The sequence below is a fragment of the Aspergillus fischeri genome, genomic scaffold (assembly GCF_000149645.3).
Source record: "Aspergillus fischeri NRRL 181 1099437636264 genomic scaffold, whole genome shotgun sequence".
In the NCBI taxonomy this organism is placed as follows: domain Eukaryota; kingdom Fungi; phylum Ascomycota; class Eurotiomycetes; order Eurotiales; family Aspergillaceae; genus Aspergillus; species Aspergillus fischeri.
Window position 1 is genome coordinate 753572 of NW_001509762.1, and position 18312 is coordinate 771883.

At 48.3% G+C, this 18312-nt stretch overlaps 5 protein-coding genes and 4 non-coding genes across 9 annotated transcripts; 5 read left to right on the forward strand and 4 right to left on the reverse strand.

Annotated features, from left to right (window-relative positions):
- Positions 1-385: 385 nt before the first annotated feature.
- Positions 386-2206, reverse strand: samB (MYND-type zinc finger protein MUB1; the record flags this gene model as incomplete). Its single annotated transcript, XM_001259473.1, has 1 exon — positions 386-2206. One exon carries the CDS (start codon positions 2204-2206, stop codon positions 386-388), a length of 1821 nt encoding a protein of 606 aa, XP_001259474.1.
- A 2355-nt stretch (positions 2207-4561) lies between these two features.
- Positions 4562-4649, reverse strand: NFIA_075030. The gene has a single exon. It is a non-coding gene; the product is annotated as a tRNA-Phe (tRNA).
- A 349-nt stretch (positions 4650-4998) lies between these two features.
- On the reverse strand, positions 4999-5586 carry NFIA_075040 (uncharacterized protein; the record flags this gene model as incomplete). The annotated part of the gene is made up of 2 exons (XM_001259474.1): positions 4999-5409; positions 5527-5586. The coding sequence occupies 2 exons, from the start codon at positions 5584-5586 to the stop codon at positions 4999-5001; spliced, it is 471 nt and encodes a 156-aa protein (XP_001259475.1).
- Positions 5587-6986: 1400 nt separating this feature from the next.
- Positions 6987-7074, forward strand: NFIA_075050. The gene has a single exon. It is a non-coding gene; the product is annotated as a tRNA-Phe (tRNA).
- Positions 7075-7323: 249 nt separating this feature from the next.
- NFIA_075060 lies at positions 7324-7411 on the forward strand. Its single transcript has one exon. It is a non-coding gene; the product is annotated as a tRNA-Phe (tRNA).
- Positions 7412-7496: 85 nt separating this feature from the next.
- On the forward strand, positions 7497-7584 carry NFIA_075070. The gene has a single exon. It is a non-coding gene; the product is annotated as a tRNA-Phe (tRNA).
- Positions 7585-10774: 3190 nt separating this feature from the next.
- NFIA_075080 (WD40 repeat domain-containing protein) lies at positions 10775-12180 on the forward strand (the record flags this gene model as incomplete). The annotated part of the gene is made up of 4 exons (XM_001259475.1): positions 10775-10892; positions 11018-11730; positions 11796-11885; positions 11941-12180. The coding sequence occupies 4 exons, from the start codon at positions 10775-10777 to the stop codon at positions 12178-12180; spliced, it is 1161 nt and encodes a 386-aa protein (XP_001259476.1).
- A 2731-nt stretch (positions 12181-14911) lies between these two features.
- Positions 14912-15887, forward strand: NFIA_075090 (phosducin family protein; the record flags this gene model as incomplete). Its single annotated transcript, XM_001259476.1, has 3 exons — positions 14912-15514; positions 15584-15813; positions 15872-15887. 3 exons carry the CDS (start codon positions 14912-14914, stop codon positions 15885-15887), a joined length of 849 nt encoding a protein of 282 aa, XP_001259477.1.
- A 655-nt stretch (positions 15888-16542) lies between these two features.
- On the reverse strand, positions 16543-17570 carry NFIA_075100 (putative transcription initiation factor subunit (TAF30); the record flags this gene model as incomplete). The annotated part of the gene is made up of 5 exons (XM_001259477.1): positions 16543-16631; positions 16713-16833; positions 16921-17061; positions 17139-17284; positions 17390-17570. The coding sequence occupies 5 exons, from the start codon at positions 17568-17570 to the stop codon at positions 16543-16545; spliced, it is 678 nt and encodes a 225-aa protein (XP_001259478.1).
- Positions 17571-18312: the final 742 nt, after the last annotated feature.

The following is an 18312-nucleotide window of genomic DNA, read 5'->3' on the forward strand; positions in this document are numbered from 1 at the left end:
AATCGTGATAAAAATTAAAATTCAGCGTCACCAAATTGTAAGTAGAAGACAATGGAAACAAAACCAATGAGTTAACTAGGACAAATATGCAGAATCATGAGCGCTAGAGGTATTCCAAGTAGGGCATCAGGCCCAAAGTCAAAGAGACAAGATAGGAAAAATGCGTAGACCAAATGATAGAGGGTAAACCATTGCAAAAAAGGCATAGACGACATACAAAAGGTATCTTTATGATGAGAGGTAACGCCGTCAAGTTCTGAAATGCCATGCATGGGTAAATAGAACCTCGCCAAAAGGGTGGGGAAGACACTGGAAATGGGTGACAAATATGACGCTATGCAGGCCAGAATGCATTATTTGGTAGTGGTAATTCCATCCATTCATATCAGGGCGTGGTGTGGCACCAATGACGATGATAAACCCACGCTGCTTTTTGACAATCTTTGCTGCAATATTTGGTGCGGCGGCAACGGCGGCACTTTGCGAATTGACGCTGAAACTCCTCCCACTTTCCGCACTTGTAGTATGCACATTGCCTGATACCTCCTCTAGATTCGTCCTTACGACAAAGGTTCCGCATGACAACGCAAGCCCAGTATTGCATATCTTTTGAGTGGTGACGGACGGTGAATTTCTCAACCAGAGGGAAGATGTTGACATCATCAGGGAGCAGATACTCGTCCTCTTCTTCAGGAAGGTCAATTGGCGATGTTCCTTCCTCTAGCATTTGAAGTTCACGATCAATCTTGAGTTTCGGGACGAAATGAGAATGCTGAAAGTAGGACCGGAGGTTGCAGTACTTGGAGACATAAGCCAAAAGTTGGAGAGACATGAGAACGTCCTCGTCCCTAGGCATAGTTGTCAAAACACCATGAGCGGCTGTGGTTGTTCGATCGCGAAAGTATAGTGAGTAAGGGCTAGGGACAAGAGCGGGGGAATTGGCGTTATCAGCTGCCTGGGTAGGGGATAACCCCAGAGCGGCGTTATTTTGGGCGTTGTCGGTATTGATCATGCTGCCGTCCACTGTGGAACGGTGTGTAATGTTGAAGGTCTCGGCTTCCTGCTCTTCGGAAGGATCTGTTACTGTAAGATCGTGAGAATCGGAAACGCCGCCTAGTATCGTGTCTCTCTCGCCGACGTCATCGATGTCCATTCTGTTTTGCAGTCCAACGATAGGCTCAGCTGCCTCTGTGGAAGCAGGATCCTCATCCATCGTAGAACCGTCTCCGTTTCCATCATCGGATTCGCCCGATGCCGACTGCTGCTGTCTCAACGACGGACGTTGCCTCGCAATTGTAGCCTGTGCGCTGCTTCTAGGCTGTACAGGAGCATTGGGGGTAGTCGGAGAATCTGGCTGAGAAGTGAGTCCGGTGTGGAAGCCAGGAAGCATGCTCGGTAACCGCTCATTATCACGCACGGGCCGCAGACCGAAGCCATCAGCAGCATCCATCGAAGGCAATGCTGTGGCCAAAGGCTGCATTCTGTGTCGGTGGTTGCCATGCGCAAAGCGGCCCTCGTTTGTTCTATGGTGGTGTACGTCTTGTCCGAAAGTGCTTCTCTCAGGGGGGGAGGTCATCGGCACTCGGGGCGGAGAGGCAACATCCAGCACGTTCGAATCAGCGACATGGTTTTCCTGGAAGAAAGGTTGGGGTGGAATTTCGATACTGGGAGGGGGGGCGTGGCGACGAGAGGTACGTTGTTCAGCTGTCGATGACTGTTCCAGAAAGGACGAACGTCCAGATGCATCATTTGATGTTGGCACAGCTTTTGAATGATGTCTGGACGACTGTCTTTGAGACTCGGAATCGGCTCGGGCTCGTGCCTTGTCGACAACCTTGATATAGTTATCCAGGATCGTTGCAATTACCGGCACCATATCGGCCTCGACAACCCTTGTTCTCACACTTTCTGAACCTCTCACTCCGATATTCACAACACATTGAAAGGCCAGACTCCACTTCCACATCTCCATGAGGTCCCTGCTCCGGCCTTCTTTGAGGATGCACACGAGTCTTTCAATGCCGCCATCGACGGTGAGAATATCGCGAATACGGGCAGAGGATGTAGTGAGATATGCAAGATGATTGAGAGAGTTTATGAGGGGTAGTGTTGATGTGCAATCGAGGGCCCGCCGGTCATATAGGGTTGTCGTAATATTGACAGAGGCCTTGTTAACATTGGGAATGCTGAAGTTCACCTCCCGCATGATGGACAGGAGTTCGCAGGATCCGAGATGATAGAAAGAGCAGTCGTTCGAAAATGGGAAACTTGCGTGACTCGATGGAAGGTCGGCGTACGCTCTCAACCCCTAATGCGGACGAAAGCGTACTTGGGATGAAGGTGGTCGGAGGAGAAAGAAAAGGACCGAGAGGCTTGTCGTCTTTGTGACAAAATCATGCGGTAAATAGGAGAATGCAAATATGAACCAAATAGCCTTAAGAGGCCCGTTGATGGACGGGAGATGAGGAAGCTGAAAAGTGATGGAGAAGAGGACAGTGAAAGGAGTTTTGATCGAGCCAAGACCAGTCCTTTCAGTCAGAGCCTGATGGTGGTGGCCGCGGCCAGCCACGAGATGGATAGTTTAGATGAGATCGCAAAAACAAGAGTCAGGGGTGAAAGAAAGACCAGAATCAAATATAAGATGTCAACGAAAAGCGACCAATATGTAAAACCAAAATAATAACAGAAATGAAAGTCCAAGAGCTGGAGGATTTGAAGTCTGGCGGAGGATTTGATTATGTGTCGGAGAGGGGGGCAAAATCAAGAAGAGGAGAAAGTGAGTGAGAGAGCGAACGAGCCAGGGAGCGTCTGACTATGAAGCCGAGTCGGGCCAGAGAGCCTAAGCGGAGACAGGGACCGAGAAGGGGATTTTGTTTCATGAATAGCCAGCAACCCCCAAGGTACTACCTATAAACTATCTGTCTACTCTTTACGCCCTCAAGTTGTTGATAGAAGACTCTTCATTTGCATGCTGATGATCTTAGGTACGCTGACTAGTGATTTCTGTCTCTTTCCTCCACCTGCGATCGAGTCGGCATGTACGGCGGACTATAACTACGATGCGGACCTTTGGAGTTCTTTACTGTTTGCCACATGTATTACCTATTGCCACTACCTCCACATACGGTAATAGGTACTCATATACTAAAAATACTAAAGTATTGATATCGAATCATCATCTACCTAGTAGGAATACGACGCCGTAGTATCGGTATCGAATCATCATCTAGCAGGGGTATCCGAAGATGGACTGGAAAATTGAATGGAGATGGATTCATACTTCATTCAGTACCACGAAGTCAAGAAGGCCGAGGTGGAGAAGGACCTCGACGGCCATATGAGGTAGGTGGACAATGCTGTTATGAGGCATGCCTGCTTTGGGGTCTATGAGGAGCACGTCCAGCGTTATCCCAAGATCTTTCGGTTGGAAAGTACTACCCTGCACGACTGACCCGCGAACAGTTCCAATGACACCCTGCTTGATGCTACTGGACGATAGACTGACCTCCGGAGGAACCCCAACGGAGCTATGCCACATCCCTTCTCGTTCAGGATGATCTGGTCCTGGTGATCGAAAATGAAGACAGCCCTATCGAGCGCAGGACCGTCCACCATACTAAGGAACTAGATGGCCAATATCATCTCGACGGAACAGCTGTCTGTCGGCCCGGGTTTGGCGGTTCCGGGTGAAATTCAGCGTGTCGCTGGACACGCTGCATTTCGAGGCTGGCGTGTGCCTCACTACGCCGCAAAGTTGCAAAAGTCCATGAACCGGTTTCTCAAGGCATTGACACCCGAGCGGCCCGAAATAACGTGAGCCATGCTGATCACCTCTGCAAGCGTACCGTGACTGACCAGATCTTCCGCAGTTCTTCATTCAGCTCGATTATGCCTCCACTAGTCTCACCGAAGGGGGATCAGAACGGTACTGACGTTGCTTGTGCATACTGTCAACCTACCATGTGATGGAGCATGCGAAAACTAACAGCATGGGTTCAGCATGGGCTACGGCAAAGCCGAGGGTTGACAGTCGACGAGATCCATCTTCGATCTGAGCGACAGACCTCACGACATCTACCCCGTTCGAGGGCCACTTTACGATCCGCACCTATTTCGAGCCGATCCGCAGGATCGTGAAAGATCCTTTTCATCTCACGACGGTTGGCCTCTGTGATTCGAAACTGCGATGAGACCGCGTCGGTATACAAGGGAAGGCCGCTTGGGAAAATCCTGTTTCCTTACTTGGATGAGCAGGATCGGCTGCAGAAGGATATGTGTGGTAAGCAAGTGGATGGCAATTCCCGTCCTCATTTCTTATTTAGATGTAACAACGAAGGTTCTGCGTCCCTTTGGATTGACTTATCGTTGCTTTCAAATATCTCCGATACTAGGGTTGATCTATAGTGTACCTAGGCGGGAGAATATACACCTAACTAACGGCTTGGTACATATTCACAGTGGCAGTTTGTATGGCTGGAACACTCCTAGCTAGGGAGTAGGCTCGACCTAGTAGTAGCTGCTGGATGTAATATTTGTTACGGAGCAAATAACAAAAAAATATTGGGGTGAGCCGGGATCGAACCAGCGACCTTACGATTAGGTGACTGAGTAACTTCAGTCGTACGCTCTCCCAACTGAGCTATCACCCCATTTAATAGGCTACCTCTAGATTTTTGCAATTAGGAGCCAGAATAAATATACTGACTTACTCTAGTAACTTCATAACTACCAAGTCAAGTTGTTATTGATTTGTGCTCAAGGGGATAGTCTGATTTTATTATACACCGAACTATCCCATGTCCTATGGTCCGAAAAGTGGCAAGAAATATTATCAGACTACAGAGTGAAGAATGTAGCAAGATATGAAGCAATAATATCGTTATCCTTTGGCTAACAGCAAGCCAGGATTTAACCAGGTGCCGCACTTTTTCACTATGGAATCTCCAGGGTTCCTAATACCCTCGTTAAACCTCTATGTCCAATCACATTTTTTCGGGCTTAGGATTCACTCACAATATCAGTATTTTCCTCGGCATTTCCGACAGGGGGTTCCTGTGCTTCTTTCTCCTGATCCTTCTTTAGCTCCTGTAAGATCTGTCGAATTTGTCGCCTCTGTTCCTTCCTTTTGCTTTCTAGACGTGATTGTCGCTCTTCTTCTTCTTGTTCCTTCATTTGAATCGCTGCTCTCGTCTCTTCTCTTGCAGGCTCCGTTAGATTCTCACGGACGTCCCGCTGCTCTTTTGTAAGACGGGGATCCTTGTTGTGCGGATACTGCTCGTAGAAGTTGTCTTTGATAGGCAGGCCAGCCAACCTTGCAGCCAGACTCAATGCTGCATCCTGAGCCTTTGCTTGGATGGTTCTGTCAGGGACACCGTTCGTTGTAGTAACTGGTCTGGGCCGGAAAAACCACTGAGGGTTGGTGCACCCAAAACACGAAGTATTTTAATGTTTTCCCATCTTCTCCTAGGTCCAGATGGAGTTTGACATCCTTATACTTCCCTCATGGGGGGAATCGAATCAGCCGACGTTGCTGTCTACTTTCCTCCACACAACCTCGCCCCAACATATCTCGATGATGGCAGACATGTTTGACGCAGATCGCGAACGAAATCATCGTGGGGCTTTTGGACGTCATCTATCCAGGGGTGAAGATAAATCAGTGTCTCCTCTCTGCGGCAAATCTGGTCAAACATGAATGAATTCTGGGACGAGAATCCGTTCTTGTGTAGTAGATAAATAGTTGGATTGCTTGCGTGTTCGGTCTCATTACTGCATGGGTCCGTGACATAGAATGTTGGATTACGGAGAATGGTGCGCTATGGGGGCAGCGATGGATCCACTAGGGCGTAGGAGAAAGTAAGCTGGTCGCTCAGTTCCACGCTGCCTCCAAGCATTGGTCTCTTCATGAATGAACTCACTGAACCGCCCTTCAAATTCCCAGACGTGTTGTGGCCCTGCTTTTCCACCGCGGACAAGAGGTCTGGTATGACATACGACGCGGAAGTTCCCTTTCAAGCGTCCGTATCAGGGGCATGAGTCGCTGCAAGACTTCATACTCATCTTCATTCAGGAAATGACTTAGATCCTCTAACCGAGCATATGCAAAGAATCGAAAGGGATGAGAACCCTGATCGTTCTCCATGGTGGGGTAGGCATATAAAGGGAATTGCAGTCAGTATAGATCTGTTGGGTGAGGTCATAGACGAGGTGTGATATGTATAGAGGTCAGAGGGGCAATAGGTGAGAAGGACAGGAAAGAGGAAGAGGAAAAAGGATAATGCAGGAGAGATGATGAAATGAGTGAATGGGATTTGGGAATGGTGGTTGCCGGAGAGTCTGATGACTGCCTCGACAGGAAGCGAGAAAATAAGGCCGCTTGAATTGCTCGGGTACACAGTGGGAAGAGAGGGGGGGGACGACGGAGTATGTACAATATGAGGCCATCGACAGACCTATGGAGAAAAGAACCCTGCGAATATGTAGCTAGGAGCTACTGATGCTGAGCTTAGGCGCATGGTGTATCGATCATTTTGTATCGAAAGGAAGACGTAGTCGGAATATATACCTAGGCACCTTTCATATTACCAGCAAAGACTTACCGGCAGGTGTTACATAGGCTCATAGCCTCCCCTGCACCCATATCACTACCAAGCCTGCTCAAAAACTGCGGCACCCCCCGGCATCAAAAAGCTTAGTTGCCAGACGTTGCCAGACACACTGGGCCCTGTGATCTGCAGCAAGAGCCACCAAAAAGGACATTGGACCGCACCTATGTAGGCAATCAACTTGTTTCCTTACCAAATAACTTTGAGCCTCTGTTTGTATACTCGGTTCTCACTACTCCCATTGATCTAGATATTTTGATGCCTTGTATCGGCCTCGTGCTGTACACTACCTACATCTAGATACCTGCATAGTAAGGTAATGGAAAGCTGTATATGTGTAGTCCTCATGAGGCACTATTCCTCGTCTTCTTATCGTCCAATGGGGTGATAGCTCAGTTGGGAGAGCGTACGACTGAAGTTACTCAGTCACTTAATCGTAAGGTCGCTGGTTCGATCCCGGCTCACCCCAACCTTTTTAGTTTTTTCTGTTATATACTTTTGCTTTGTTTCAATTTCACCATTTTTTCCCCTCCATCTCTTCTAATCACTGTTCTGTTCCACCAATACCCTGTTATTGACTTGATTATTTCTAGACGGTCAACGGTAAGCTTTAGAAACACATAAACTCCCACCAATCACTAATGATTGGGAACATGGCGAAAGCCCATCCTCAGATTAACTCATATAATATTAAACTGTCACAGCTTTCCATCAAAATGGGGTGATAGCTCAGTTGGGAGAGCGTACGACTGAAGTTACTCAGTCACCTAATCGTAAGGTCGCTGGTTCGATCCCGGCTCACCCCAAGTTCCTTTTTGCACTTCAATATTTCATTTTTCCTTTCATCTTCTAGGTTCCTCAGTTAGTTTTCTCAAGCTAAATCCATTAATTGGGGGGATAGCTCAGTTGGGAGAGCGTACGACTGAAGTTACTCAGTCACTTAATCGTAAGGTCGCTGGTTCGATCCCGGCTCACCCCACTTCTTTTTGCCCTTTTCCCCCCTTGCCTCTATCGTGTATAGACAGCAGATCGCTTGTCAAAGTTACCAAGATAAAGGGGCCGCCAGGAATATCTGCACTAGGTATCAACCCCCTAGTCGACATCGACAGGAGCAGACTTTCGCAGCGTTCAAGGTACTTCATTCTTCTCTATAGGTTGAATGATGCTCGTCGTCCTACCCGACGAGGAAGAGCTCGTAAGTACCTCTCTACATGTTCAGCAAAGTATTCGCTGGCGACCATACACAGTGAAGCGCCGACAGCTATCTGGCGACTGGGTAGGCGAACTAACTGAGGCTGGATCTTGACCAAGAAACCTACACAAACTCTTTGGGCGGCTCTTTAATGGAATCAAGGTAGACACAAGGGAAGCTGTGGAATATCTCTTATCCATGTGTGCTTTCAGATGCACAGATCAGACTTGGGTGCGTTTATATTCAGAAATCCGTCATGTATGGGCACCAGCCAGCCGACAAGTCCATTTAGCCGCCTCACCACGGTAAATTTAATATGTACAAACATCCAACATCTGGAGTCCAGAACGCAGACTTCAGCCTTGTGCCCCGTACCATTCTTCATACAGGCTGGTATTCTTGTGTCATGCCCAAGAGTCTATTTATACTTCATCCCTCGAAAGCCTGATGGGATAATAAACTGTCCTCAGATGGACCGGGCGGTTTGATTCGTTGCCAGGCCTCATACGAGGCCGGCAACCGTTGATATCCGTACAATTTTGACATGCAAAAATTAAATAGGGTTCTGCGCGCCGGTTCTTGTCTGCATTGACCAAGGCCTCCTGGCCACTCAATTGCAGAAAACAAGAGATCTACCGGTTGGTTCATGATGAAGGTGCTTGCTGGATCATGAACTTACGTTGATGAGTATGCATGAACGGGACCGGGCTTGGGAAAGCAGTCCTGATTCTCAGATAGCCAACATCGGGCTTGTTCGCTAGGCCAGGAGTGTATGTAGTAGGAGCACTTTAGGTTAGTCACGATTCAGGAACGACCAACGTTGAGCAATGAGCGATCATTCAACAGTGGAGTCAGATCCTGCATTTCAAGAGTCGAAGTGGATAAGAGATTTTCAGTATGGAGTCAAATTTAAATGGGACCCGCTGCAGCGTGTGGGCTCGCATCTCGGGGGCACAGTATGCCAAGGCGTTCAAGTGCAGTTTTTGGTACAAAACCTCTCCAACTGAAATAGTATACTAGAATGTAAAGTCGGGTTATGATCGATCGTGATGACAGGTAGATAGAAGGTTGAGAATATAGTTGTTCCCCTGTGCCCCCGTGCGCTTGTGGAGAGAAACATGAAAGGGTTAACATGGTGCACCACTAGCCCATCTCTGATAAGGTCTCCGAGGCTATCAGTTTTTATACATTCCTTCGGATTTTTAGCAAGTATTTCTGCATGATCCAGGGGCCGGACACCGCAGAAGAAAAAAAAAAAAAATCGAGAACGATGCCGAATGTGAATCTGAAGGAATTAACAATTTTTGATACCATATCTAGAGACTGTTTATATAGTTGTTAGCTTTCTACTACATTAAAGAGAGACCAGACATAGGCACTATTCTCACAGAACTTGTCTCGTTTTCCATATCTACTTGGACTTCGAAAGAAGTAAATAACGCTCGGGATCTAGGTTTACTGGAGGGATCGCAATGTACCATAGCTGCTGATATGACATACATAGGACTATCAGATTACCCGCGCACTACAAAGTACGGAGGTATGTGACTGTCTACTCGCCTGTAGCGTCATTAGCATGCATGCCAATTTGAATAATAGAATATGCACATAAGATCGTGCTCCAATCAAAAAAGTCATCAGCTCCTATTGTTAAGTCGATATTTTCTATCATCATCACCGCAATAAGATCAATTACCACGATCCATATTTTCCTCAATTTCTTCGGGAGACTAGAATGTCTCAATCTCCTCCACTTTGGGAACATCAATCACCAATCAATGACCTCAAACTGCAACTGGCTGCATCTTAGTGACCGCAATAACCTTGATAATTTACCCATACAAATTACAGGACAACACCCTTCTGTACGGAGTACGGATTACGATACCTTATTCATACATGGCGTGGGTCCAGATACCCAATCAAGGTTTGCTGCGGTTTTTTTTCCGTATCCATCCAGGAGGCTCCGTCTATTACCAAGCAGTTCATGACTCTGTTCAGCTGCTTGGTACTGCAGGCGCTGTCTGGGCCTAGCGAGCATGTACAAGTATCCATTCTGCAAACCATGTCCTGCAGTGAGTAGCTACTATCTAGGTAAGGTGGCTATCCAAGTAGTGATTCAACGACACAGAGCGTCGCTGCATCGACGGTGTAGATACTACTATCCAACTACGCGATCAATTCACCGCTGTCTACTGCTGATCCGTCAAATCGATCGTCATCGCAAACAATACCTGAGTCAATATGACGGTAGTAATCAGTCCATCTGAGCCCTTTTGTCGACACATTCTGAACGTGAAGTAAGCCGAAGGGGAAAGATTTAATGACAGAATGGAGATAGATTTAAAACCTACGATGTCTATGAGTGTAATGGATTGATTATATTACTGTTACCTAGAGTATGGAACTTCGTAGTGCCGGTGGTAGTTGGTAGTGAGGTACTAGTTCCCCTTAATTGCTTGGTAAGTAACCATTATTGCTGTTGTTACCGGGGGGTGTCATCTCCAGTCAACTTGTTTCCCCTACATTAACGTTATTATTTCCCTCCTTCCTTTAATCGACTTTTCCTTCGGGTTTTGTGGCCCTTCTCCTCTGTAATAATAAATCCTTTCTCATCATAACCATACATAATTCTTGCTCTCTTTAATACTCTCTTCTTCGGCACGTATACCCCTGCCTCGTTCAAAGCTCGAACCACCACTGCCCCGGGTCGAAACTTTCTTCTTCACTCGGTCGCTTCCGCCGTAACTCTCGCTCCACACCCAATCAACCCCCTCCTCCCGCAGCTCCCTCTCCCTCAACTCTTCCTCTGTCCGTTCCCTTCCTACCGCCGTCTTCCCGCCTCCTCTCCCGGTCATCCCAATCCGATCCCCTGGGATTTACAGCGCCGCCTCCTTCGACACCGTTTCACATCACACGCCTGCCTATTTCCTCAATTACCAAACCTCCCATCCCAGGGACCTCCTTTCCGGTCGAAATGGCAGCCGATATGAGCGGCGAGCAGATGCAGGCCAAGATTACCGCGGCCAGGCGCGAAGCTGAAGGCCTTAAGGACAAAATCAAGCGCAGAAAAGATGAGCTGGCAGATACAACCCGTACGAACCCGTCAAACCATTACCTTTTGCAAAGTTTCAATTCCTGGAATTGCAGCAGCTTGTTTACTGTCATTGCTTTTGCGAATGTCTCCTGTTCCATTTCGGCTACTGACCCCCCTAAACAGTTCGTCAGGTTGCGCAGAACCAGACCGACACCTTACCTCGCATCGGAATGAAGCCTCGACGGACGCTCAAAGGCCACCTGGCCAAGATCTACGCCATGCACTGGTCAACTGACCGTCGTCATTTAGTGTCCGCCTCGCAGGACGGTAAATTGATTATCTGGGATGCCTACACCACCAACAAAGTCCATGCCATTCCTTTGAGATCATCGTGGGTGATGACCTGCGCTTATGCTCCAAGTGGTAACTACGTGGCGTGTGGAGGTCTCGACAACATCTGCTCTATCTACAACCTCTCCTCCCGCGAAGGCCCGACCCGTGTCGCGCGGGAACTGTCGGGGCACTCGGGCTACCTCTCGTGCTGCCGTTTCATTAACGACCGTCGCATTATCACCTCCTCTGGTGACATGACATGCATGCTGTGGGATATTGAGTCAGGATCCAAGGTAACTGAGTTCGCGGATCACCTGGGAGATGTCATGTCGATCAGCATCAACCCCACGAACCAGAATATCTTTGTTTCCGGTGCCTGCGACGCTTTCGCCAAGCTCTGGGATATCCGTACCGGAAAGGCCGTTCAGACTTTTGCCGGACACGAATCAGATATCAACGCCATTCAATTCTTCCCCGACGGAAACGCTTTTGGAACAGGTTCTGATGACACCTCCTGCCGTCTCTTCGACATCCGTGCGGATCGGGAGTTGAACATCTACCAGGTAAACTTGTGTTCTTGTTCATGATTTCTGCTGCGTTCATAGCTAATGAAACTCGCTTGCTGTAGAGCGATCAAATTCTCTGTGGCATCACGTCTGTTGCTTTCTCGGTCTCTGGACGATTGCTCTTCGCCGGTTATGATGACTTCGAGTGCAAGGTATGTGCACGGTACAATGATTCATTGCAACAGGGACGTAAGCTGACGTTCGCAGGTCTGGGATGTTCTTCGAGGTGACAAGGTCGGTTCTTTGAGCGGCCACGAAAACCGTGTCAGCTGCCTTGGAGTCAGCAATGACGGCATCAGTTTGTGCACTGGCTCCTGGGATTCTCTTGTAAGTGCCTTGAAAGCGTTAAAAACTCCCATTGTTATTTCGTTTTGTTGTTTTTCTTGTCTCATTTCACAATTACTGATATTTCTATTCGTGGTACAGCTCAAGGTTTGGGCCTGGTAAAAGAACAGAATCATCGAGCAAAGATACCCCGTCTCAGTCATTTGCGATTCCATCATTCGGCTTCTTTTCTATTCATTTTCTGCAACAATAGGTTGGATGTCCGCCGTTGTACGATACATTTTCATATTTTTTTTTACTTTTCCTTTCCAAGAGCAATGTCCGCTTTTAATCTTCCATCCGGAACTACAAAAGACGTTTGCGGGGAGCCGGACGATCGAATCACTTGGACCTAGATCAAGGTGATTGGGTACTTGATCGAGATTTGGAATACTTCAGATGTTGGTCGTCGGGCCAAATTAATGAATCCGGAAATCTAGGTGACAACGTTCGATGGCTGATGTTGTGAGCGCGCTCATATTGTGTCTTTGCTTTTCTTTTCTATTTTGATGATGACATTGATCTACGAGCCCCCTAGGATGGCTGGTTGAGGAGTGTTCCCATAGCCTATACTCACCATCCATTCAAGCACTCCTTCTGCAGTGAACAGTGGGTGAGACCGGCAGACACGTCCGCGTCCTCGAGCACTTCTTCGTTCTTCTCTTTCCCCCCTTTTCCCTTTGGAAGGATTCTCGCTTGCAAGCCCTATCCTATACCTTTGCTCTTTCGTCTGGCATATCCTATTCCCGTCTTTACATGGTCGCTTTTCTTTTGGTCTTACGGGACTCTTCATTATTTCTGATTTCTATTTCTTTTACCTATTCATTTTTGATCAGCCCCTCTTGCGCATTGACTTTCTGCATGTATTCATCTTGCGGCTGATAGGACGGGAGGGAATGTTTTCGAACAGGGCCATGACGTTTTCCTTTGTCTGACTTGTGGCGAATGTTCTCTTAGTTAACTAATTAATCTGACATTACAAAATTCTATTGTTGACTCCACAATTTTCTCGTTTCTTGCGCTACGGCTGCCGACATCACACAGCTATCGGCCTCCTGTCAGCGGGGCTTGGCTGATACGATATGGGCGGTGAGGGTTGCGATTGACATACTGCTGTACCTGAAAGCACTCGTAGGTCTGCTTCAGTTTGGGCTTGTTTCGCATGAGTCTGACAATCTCTTGATACAAGGCATACCGGAAGTATCTACATGCCATGTAACGGGTCGGGATAGGTGAGATTGACGTCCGGCCTTGGGTTCGAGTCTTACCAGAAACCATGGCGCCATTAAGACGCAGGAGCTTAGCAGCGGACCGAGGTATCATCCTTCCACTAGAAGACATGAGGTTGTGAGGCGTCCCTACGAATGAAACCCAATCGGCTGATGGGCTGCGTGCATCTGCCGGTTCGTGACAATCAGGTAGCAAGAAGCTACAAGGTGTAGATGTCAAAACGGAAAATGGTTCCACGCATTTGTTGTCTCTTTCCCATCCCGCAAGGAGTGCTCCAGTGGAGAACCCATGCGTATAGCGGACCACGTTGGAGCGCTAGGCTGCTGTAAGTACCTTAAGGCATCATGAGATCCTACCTGCACTGATAAACTCAAACAGGCATGGACATGTCCTTGGCAGCCAGCAGCAAATCGAGGCTAGTACGGAGTACTTGGGTGGTGACAAGCGCAGCAACCGCGCCATAACTGAGGGATCTAGATATGAGTTGCGATTTGAGATTTCATCGGGCTGTTCGGAAGCATGGCGATGGATCTGCATCTGGAACATCTATCCACGTGGCTGTGATGCCCCTGACGATGGTCTTAACAATGTGTAGCGCCAATGAAACAGCGAACAGCAGTCAGGGGACTGATCCTTTGTACCTCCGTAATGGATAACCTTCATAAGCTTTTGAACTTCACTTTACTCCTTTTTCGATATCAGGTGATATAGGAGGGGAGTGGGACATTTCCAGCCATGAGCAGAGGGAATGTTCTTCGCTGCTTCTAGTGGTGTGTGGCATTAATATTAACCATTCATTGACTGGACTAGTCGATTGATAATTGATACATCGAGAACCCAGATGTCAAAGAGTCAAAAGGATGTGACCTGCCAAAAGTGGCTGAGATGGGATCTTCATCACCTGAAACACAGGGGCCTGTGGAACACCAACTGTGATTGGCTCCTATTCTTGTTTTGCTTAGGACCTGCTGCAGAGAAACCTAAGGCACGCTAGTTTTCCCCGCTAATCCCCCAAGCGACAGGAATCGTCAACTGTTTCATCTGCCACTAACTCTCGCATCTAGCCTAGATTTCTCCTATCTACAGAGTTCTCTATCTAGACCCTGCAAATTCGGATCCTTTTGGATCTTTTGCTACAAGTCCACACTCGAACAAGTCCGATCTCCTGGTTCAACGCTCAATTGCGGAATTGATCAGCGTGGGTGGTCTGGAGTACTCCGTTCCTCTCGCTCTTGTCACTGGAGCATCTCCAATAGCGGCCATAACTCCGACTGCGGTTCAGGGGGAGAAAAGAAACATCCGAGAGATTCTGAAACCAACCGCAGTCATCCGTCTCGTCATCACCTTCTGCCTTTCTTGGGCCGTAGGGCTACCCTGTACTGCTTATTGTTCTCGTCAATTGCTTTTTTTTCTTCTCGAATTAGAGTTCTAGAACGGAACTCGAGTACCCTAGCCAGAAGGCAAAAATCAGAAAAGGGAAAAAGGAAGCGGCAAAAAGATAGGGAAAAAAGTGTAATCGTGATCGACTTTCCCTGTCTGCGAGCTGAATTCGGGACACGAATATCAACGTCTACCCTTTAAAATTGGGCATTGACCCCACCCTCCTGCTTCCTTCCTTTTCGTCATGTCTGCTCAAGACGAGTTCAACAGCCTTGTTGCCAACAACCAGGAGAAGTTATCCACTCATCCTGAGGATCGAGATAACTCTGATCGCGACTCCGAGCCTGCCTCTGACAACGACACCAACCACGACGACCACGCACACTTCTCAGACTCGGAAGACTTTGACGGTACCGCCATGGGTTCACGGACAACCACATATCAGGTCCCCAGGACCAAGTTCGACGCCAACACTGGGCCCAAGGGCGTCATTGCTGATGCCCAGGCCTTCGAACGTGCACGCAAGCGCTCCTTCCGCAGAACCCTACTCGGTGCCGCGGGAATGGACTATACGCATCATCGTTCCAACTCCAAGTCGATCACTGATGATGTCAATCTTCTGCAGAACTCGCCGCCGGATGGCTCTGCCAGCGAAGACGAGGAGCAGTTCATGCGCAAGTGGCGCGAGTCGCGCATGCAGGAGCTGCAGAACCGGAACCTACGACGTACCAGTCCCCGGAGGAAGATGTACGGGTCCGTCGAGACGGTGGATGCGGGGGGTTATCTGGATGCTATTGAAAAGGTCTCCTCGGATACGGTCGTGGTGGTGTGTGTGTATGACCCTGAGGTGAGTATATATTGGTTTATGCCCCTTGCAATGGAGGCTCGAGGAACACACTACTAACAATGACCACAGTCCAACGTCAGCTCCCTCGTGGAAGACTGCCTGGATACCATTGCGCGCAGGCAACCAACCGTCCGCTTCATCAAGCTGGACCATGAGATCGCCGAAATGGACCACATTGACGCCCCGGCTCTGCTGGCTTACAGAGCAGGTGACGTCTTTGCTACTATCGTTGAGATTATGAAGCAGATTCCCAAGGGCCGGAGCTGCAGTGCAGACAGTCTGGAAGATCTACTCAAGTTGTATGTTTATTGTCAAGCGTCTGCTTTTCTTTCCATCGCCTGCTAACTCTATACACAGATACCGGATTCTGTAGACCTTTTTTGAAAGTCATCTCTTCCCCGATTCTCTTTATGTTATGCAAATATCATTGCTCCACTAGAATGAGCACAGCGGGCGCATCGGGCTTCTTGTCGTTTTCATTTTCTCTACAGGATCTTGTTTTGACGTCTATTATCATTTGATTCCTTCTTGACGAGGCATTACTTTCACTCATGGGCGGGTATTTGGTGATTTACTTTCTGGGTTCTCAACGCATCTAGTATCGTGCTGTTTCATTTGTCTCCGGCCTCGTCTGCATGAAACTCTGAGATATCCAAATCGTTTCGGTCTTCAGTTTCCTTTGTTTATCTGGGCATATGGCGTTCATCTTTCGATAGACTGATTTTCCTGAAGATATTATCATCTCAATTGATTAGAATTGGGCTTTTCCCTTGATCATGTCTCTTGTTGTTTCATTAGTCACTAGGATCATTGCTCTCGCCAGCTCCCTACTTCTTGGAAATCTCCCCTGTATGAAGGCCACTCAAACCCAACGAACCTTCATCGAATTGGAGATACAAATCAGGGTAAGTGGGTGGGAAAATAACATGACCTGGAAGAAATAAGAAGTTAAGAAGATAAAAACACAATTGGAATACGGGTTCAGAAAAAGAAAAGAAGAAAAAGAAAAAGTTACAAGAAGAAAGCGACTACAGAGCCCCCTTCTCTTGTGTAAAGTCCCACAGCATCTTGATCAGGTTGTCCGGAAGGGTATAAAGGTCGACGTGGAATTCGCCCTCTGCAAGCCAGCGATACCGGTTAGCAATTGTTTCCCGAACATAACTTCATTCTGAAAAAATATATAAATGGCAAGACGTACGCTCGACATCGTTCTTGGTATATGAGTCTGGCGCTTTGTGGTCGTGTACCATCTGCACGACCTGGAGGAGGTCGTCTTCTCCAAGCCTTTGGAGGCCATCGGCCAATTTGTCCATGTCGACCTGGTGCGGGAGGAGGTTAGGTTAGTTGACGTGTTATCTTCGCCTGAGAGGATCCTCCTCGGTTGGGAGAAGAGAAACCAGACTCACATTCTTCTCCGTCCGCTTCTTCTTTTTCGATCCCTCCTCGCCTCCTGCGGCACGTTTCGATTTTACTCCGTTCTCGTCACCGGGCACTGGTCCCGACTCGCGCAGTAAAGCCAACAGCGCTGGCTTGGGGTTCTTGAATGTCTGCAAAGATAAGAGGCATGAGTACAAGTGCCACTCAGTGAAATAGGTCGCGCGAGAACACAAGGGCTAGTGCTCACAATGACATGTTTGGACTCGTAGCGCGGCTGTGCGAAATTCAGGTCGTGCGTGAGGAAGTGTTCCTTATCGGCGGCAGTGAGGCCAATCTGCAGGTCGAATTCACCCCATCCTTCCTCCGAGATTCTGAATGGAGGGTTCTTGAAAGCTGTTTGTTTGACGCGCTGCGTGTCAGCCTCGATTCATCGATCGTCTCTTTGCCCTCATGACGTGACAAGAATTTGATAGCATGGCGGTAAAGGAAGCGACGTACTCTGAACAGCGCGGTCCCCGAAACTGGGATGCAACGTGTATGTCACCTTGTCGAAGACGTTCGCCGGCACCTGTTCGCCGTGTTCATTGACGAGGTAGATCTCAATCGACCACGACCGCAGTGGGAATCCTTCAACGCCGGAGTCCTTGTTTCTAGAGTAAGCAAGAGCAAGCGTCAGCATCACCACCAAACACACAAGGTAAAACCACCAGCTCTATGCATCAAGTCCCGTAGAAACGGAAGCGCGTAGCAACGGCCCGACCACACGCGTGCGCATGTATTCAGACAAAGTGTATAGAAAGACATGGAGAGAGGCATCGCTCTTGCGCGGCTCGGACGGTAGAGTATGAGGGAAGGTGACGTACACGACATGCTGCTCTGTCACCAGCCGAACTGTTCTCTTAACCTACGCGGCAGGGAAAAAAAAAATATCGGCGTCAGCATCATGCGATAGTAGCAAGGTGATCGGTACCTGCGTTAAGCATTGGAAGGTATAACGCAGGAACTCCATTGATCGGGTGAATCAGACGGACTCACATCGGGCATTTTGCCAGCGGGCCTCTGTTAGGCTGACCGTAGATCGGAGGTATCAGGAAGGAAGGAAGAGCGGTCTTTTGTATGGTGTCTTTACTGCAGAGTACTGCAATGGGAGACAAAGAGCTATCGGGCTCAAGGGTCGCGCGAATCAAGGTGAAGCGAGGTTGGATGTTTAGCGCCAAGCCTGCGGAGAAATCAGAAATTCGGACTGAAATGCAAGTGTCCAATGTCGACCAGCTGTAGTGAGCTCCAAGTAAGCTCTACTTTTAGAAACCTCAGGTAAGAATGAATGGAGGAGACAGAAACGTGAGAGGAAAGTAAAGGCGTTTTATGGAAACCTTCGTCGACGCTGTCAAGTGGGGGAAAGTAGGCAAAGAGCAGCGGGC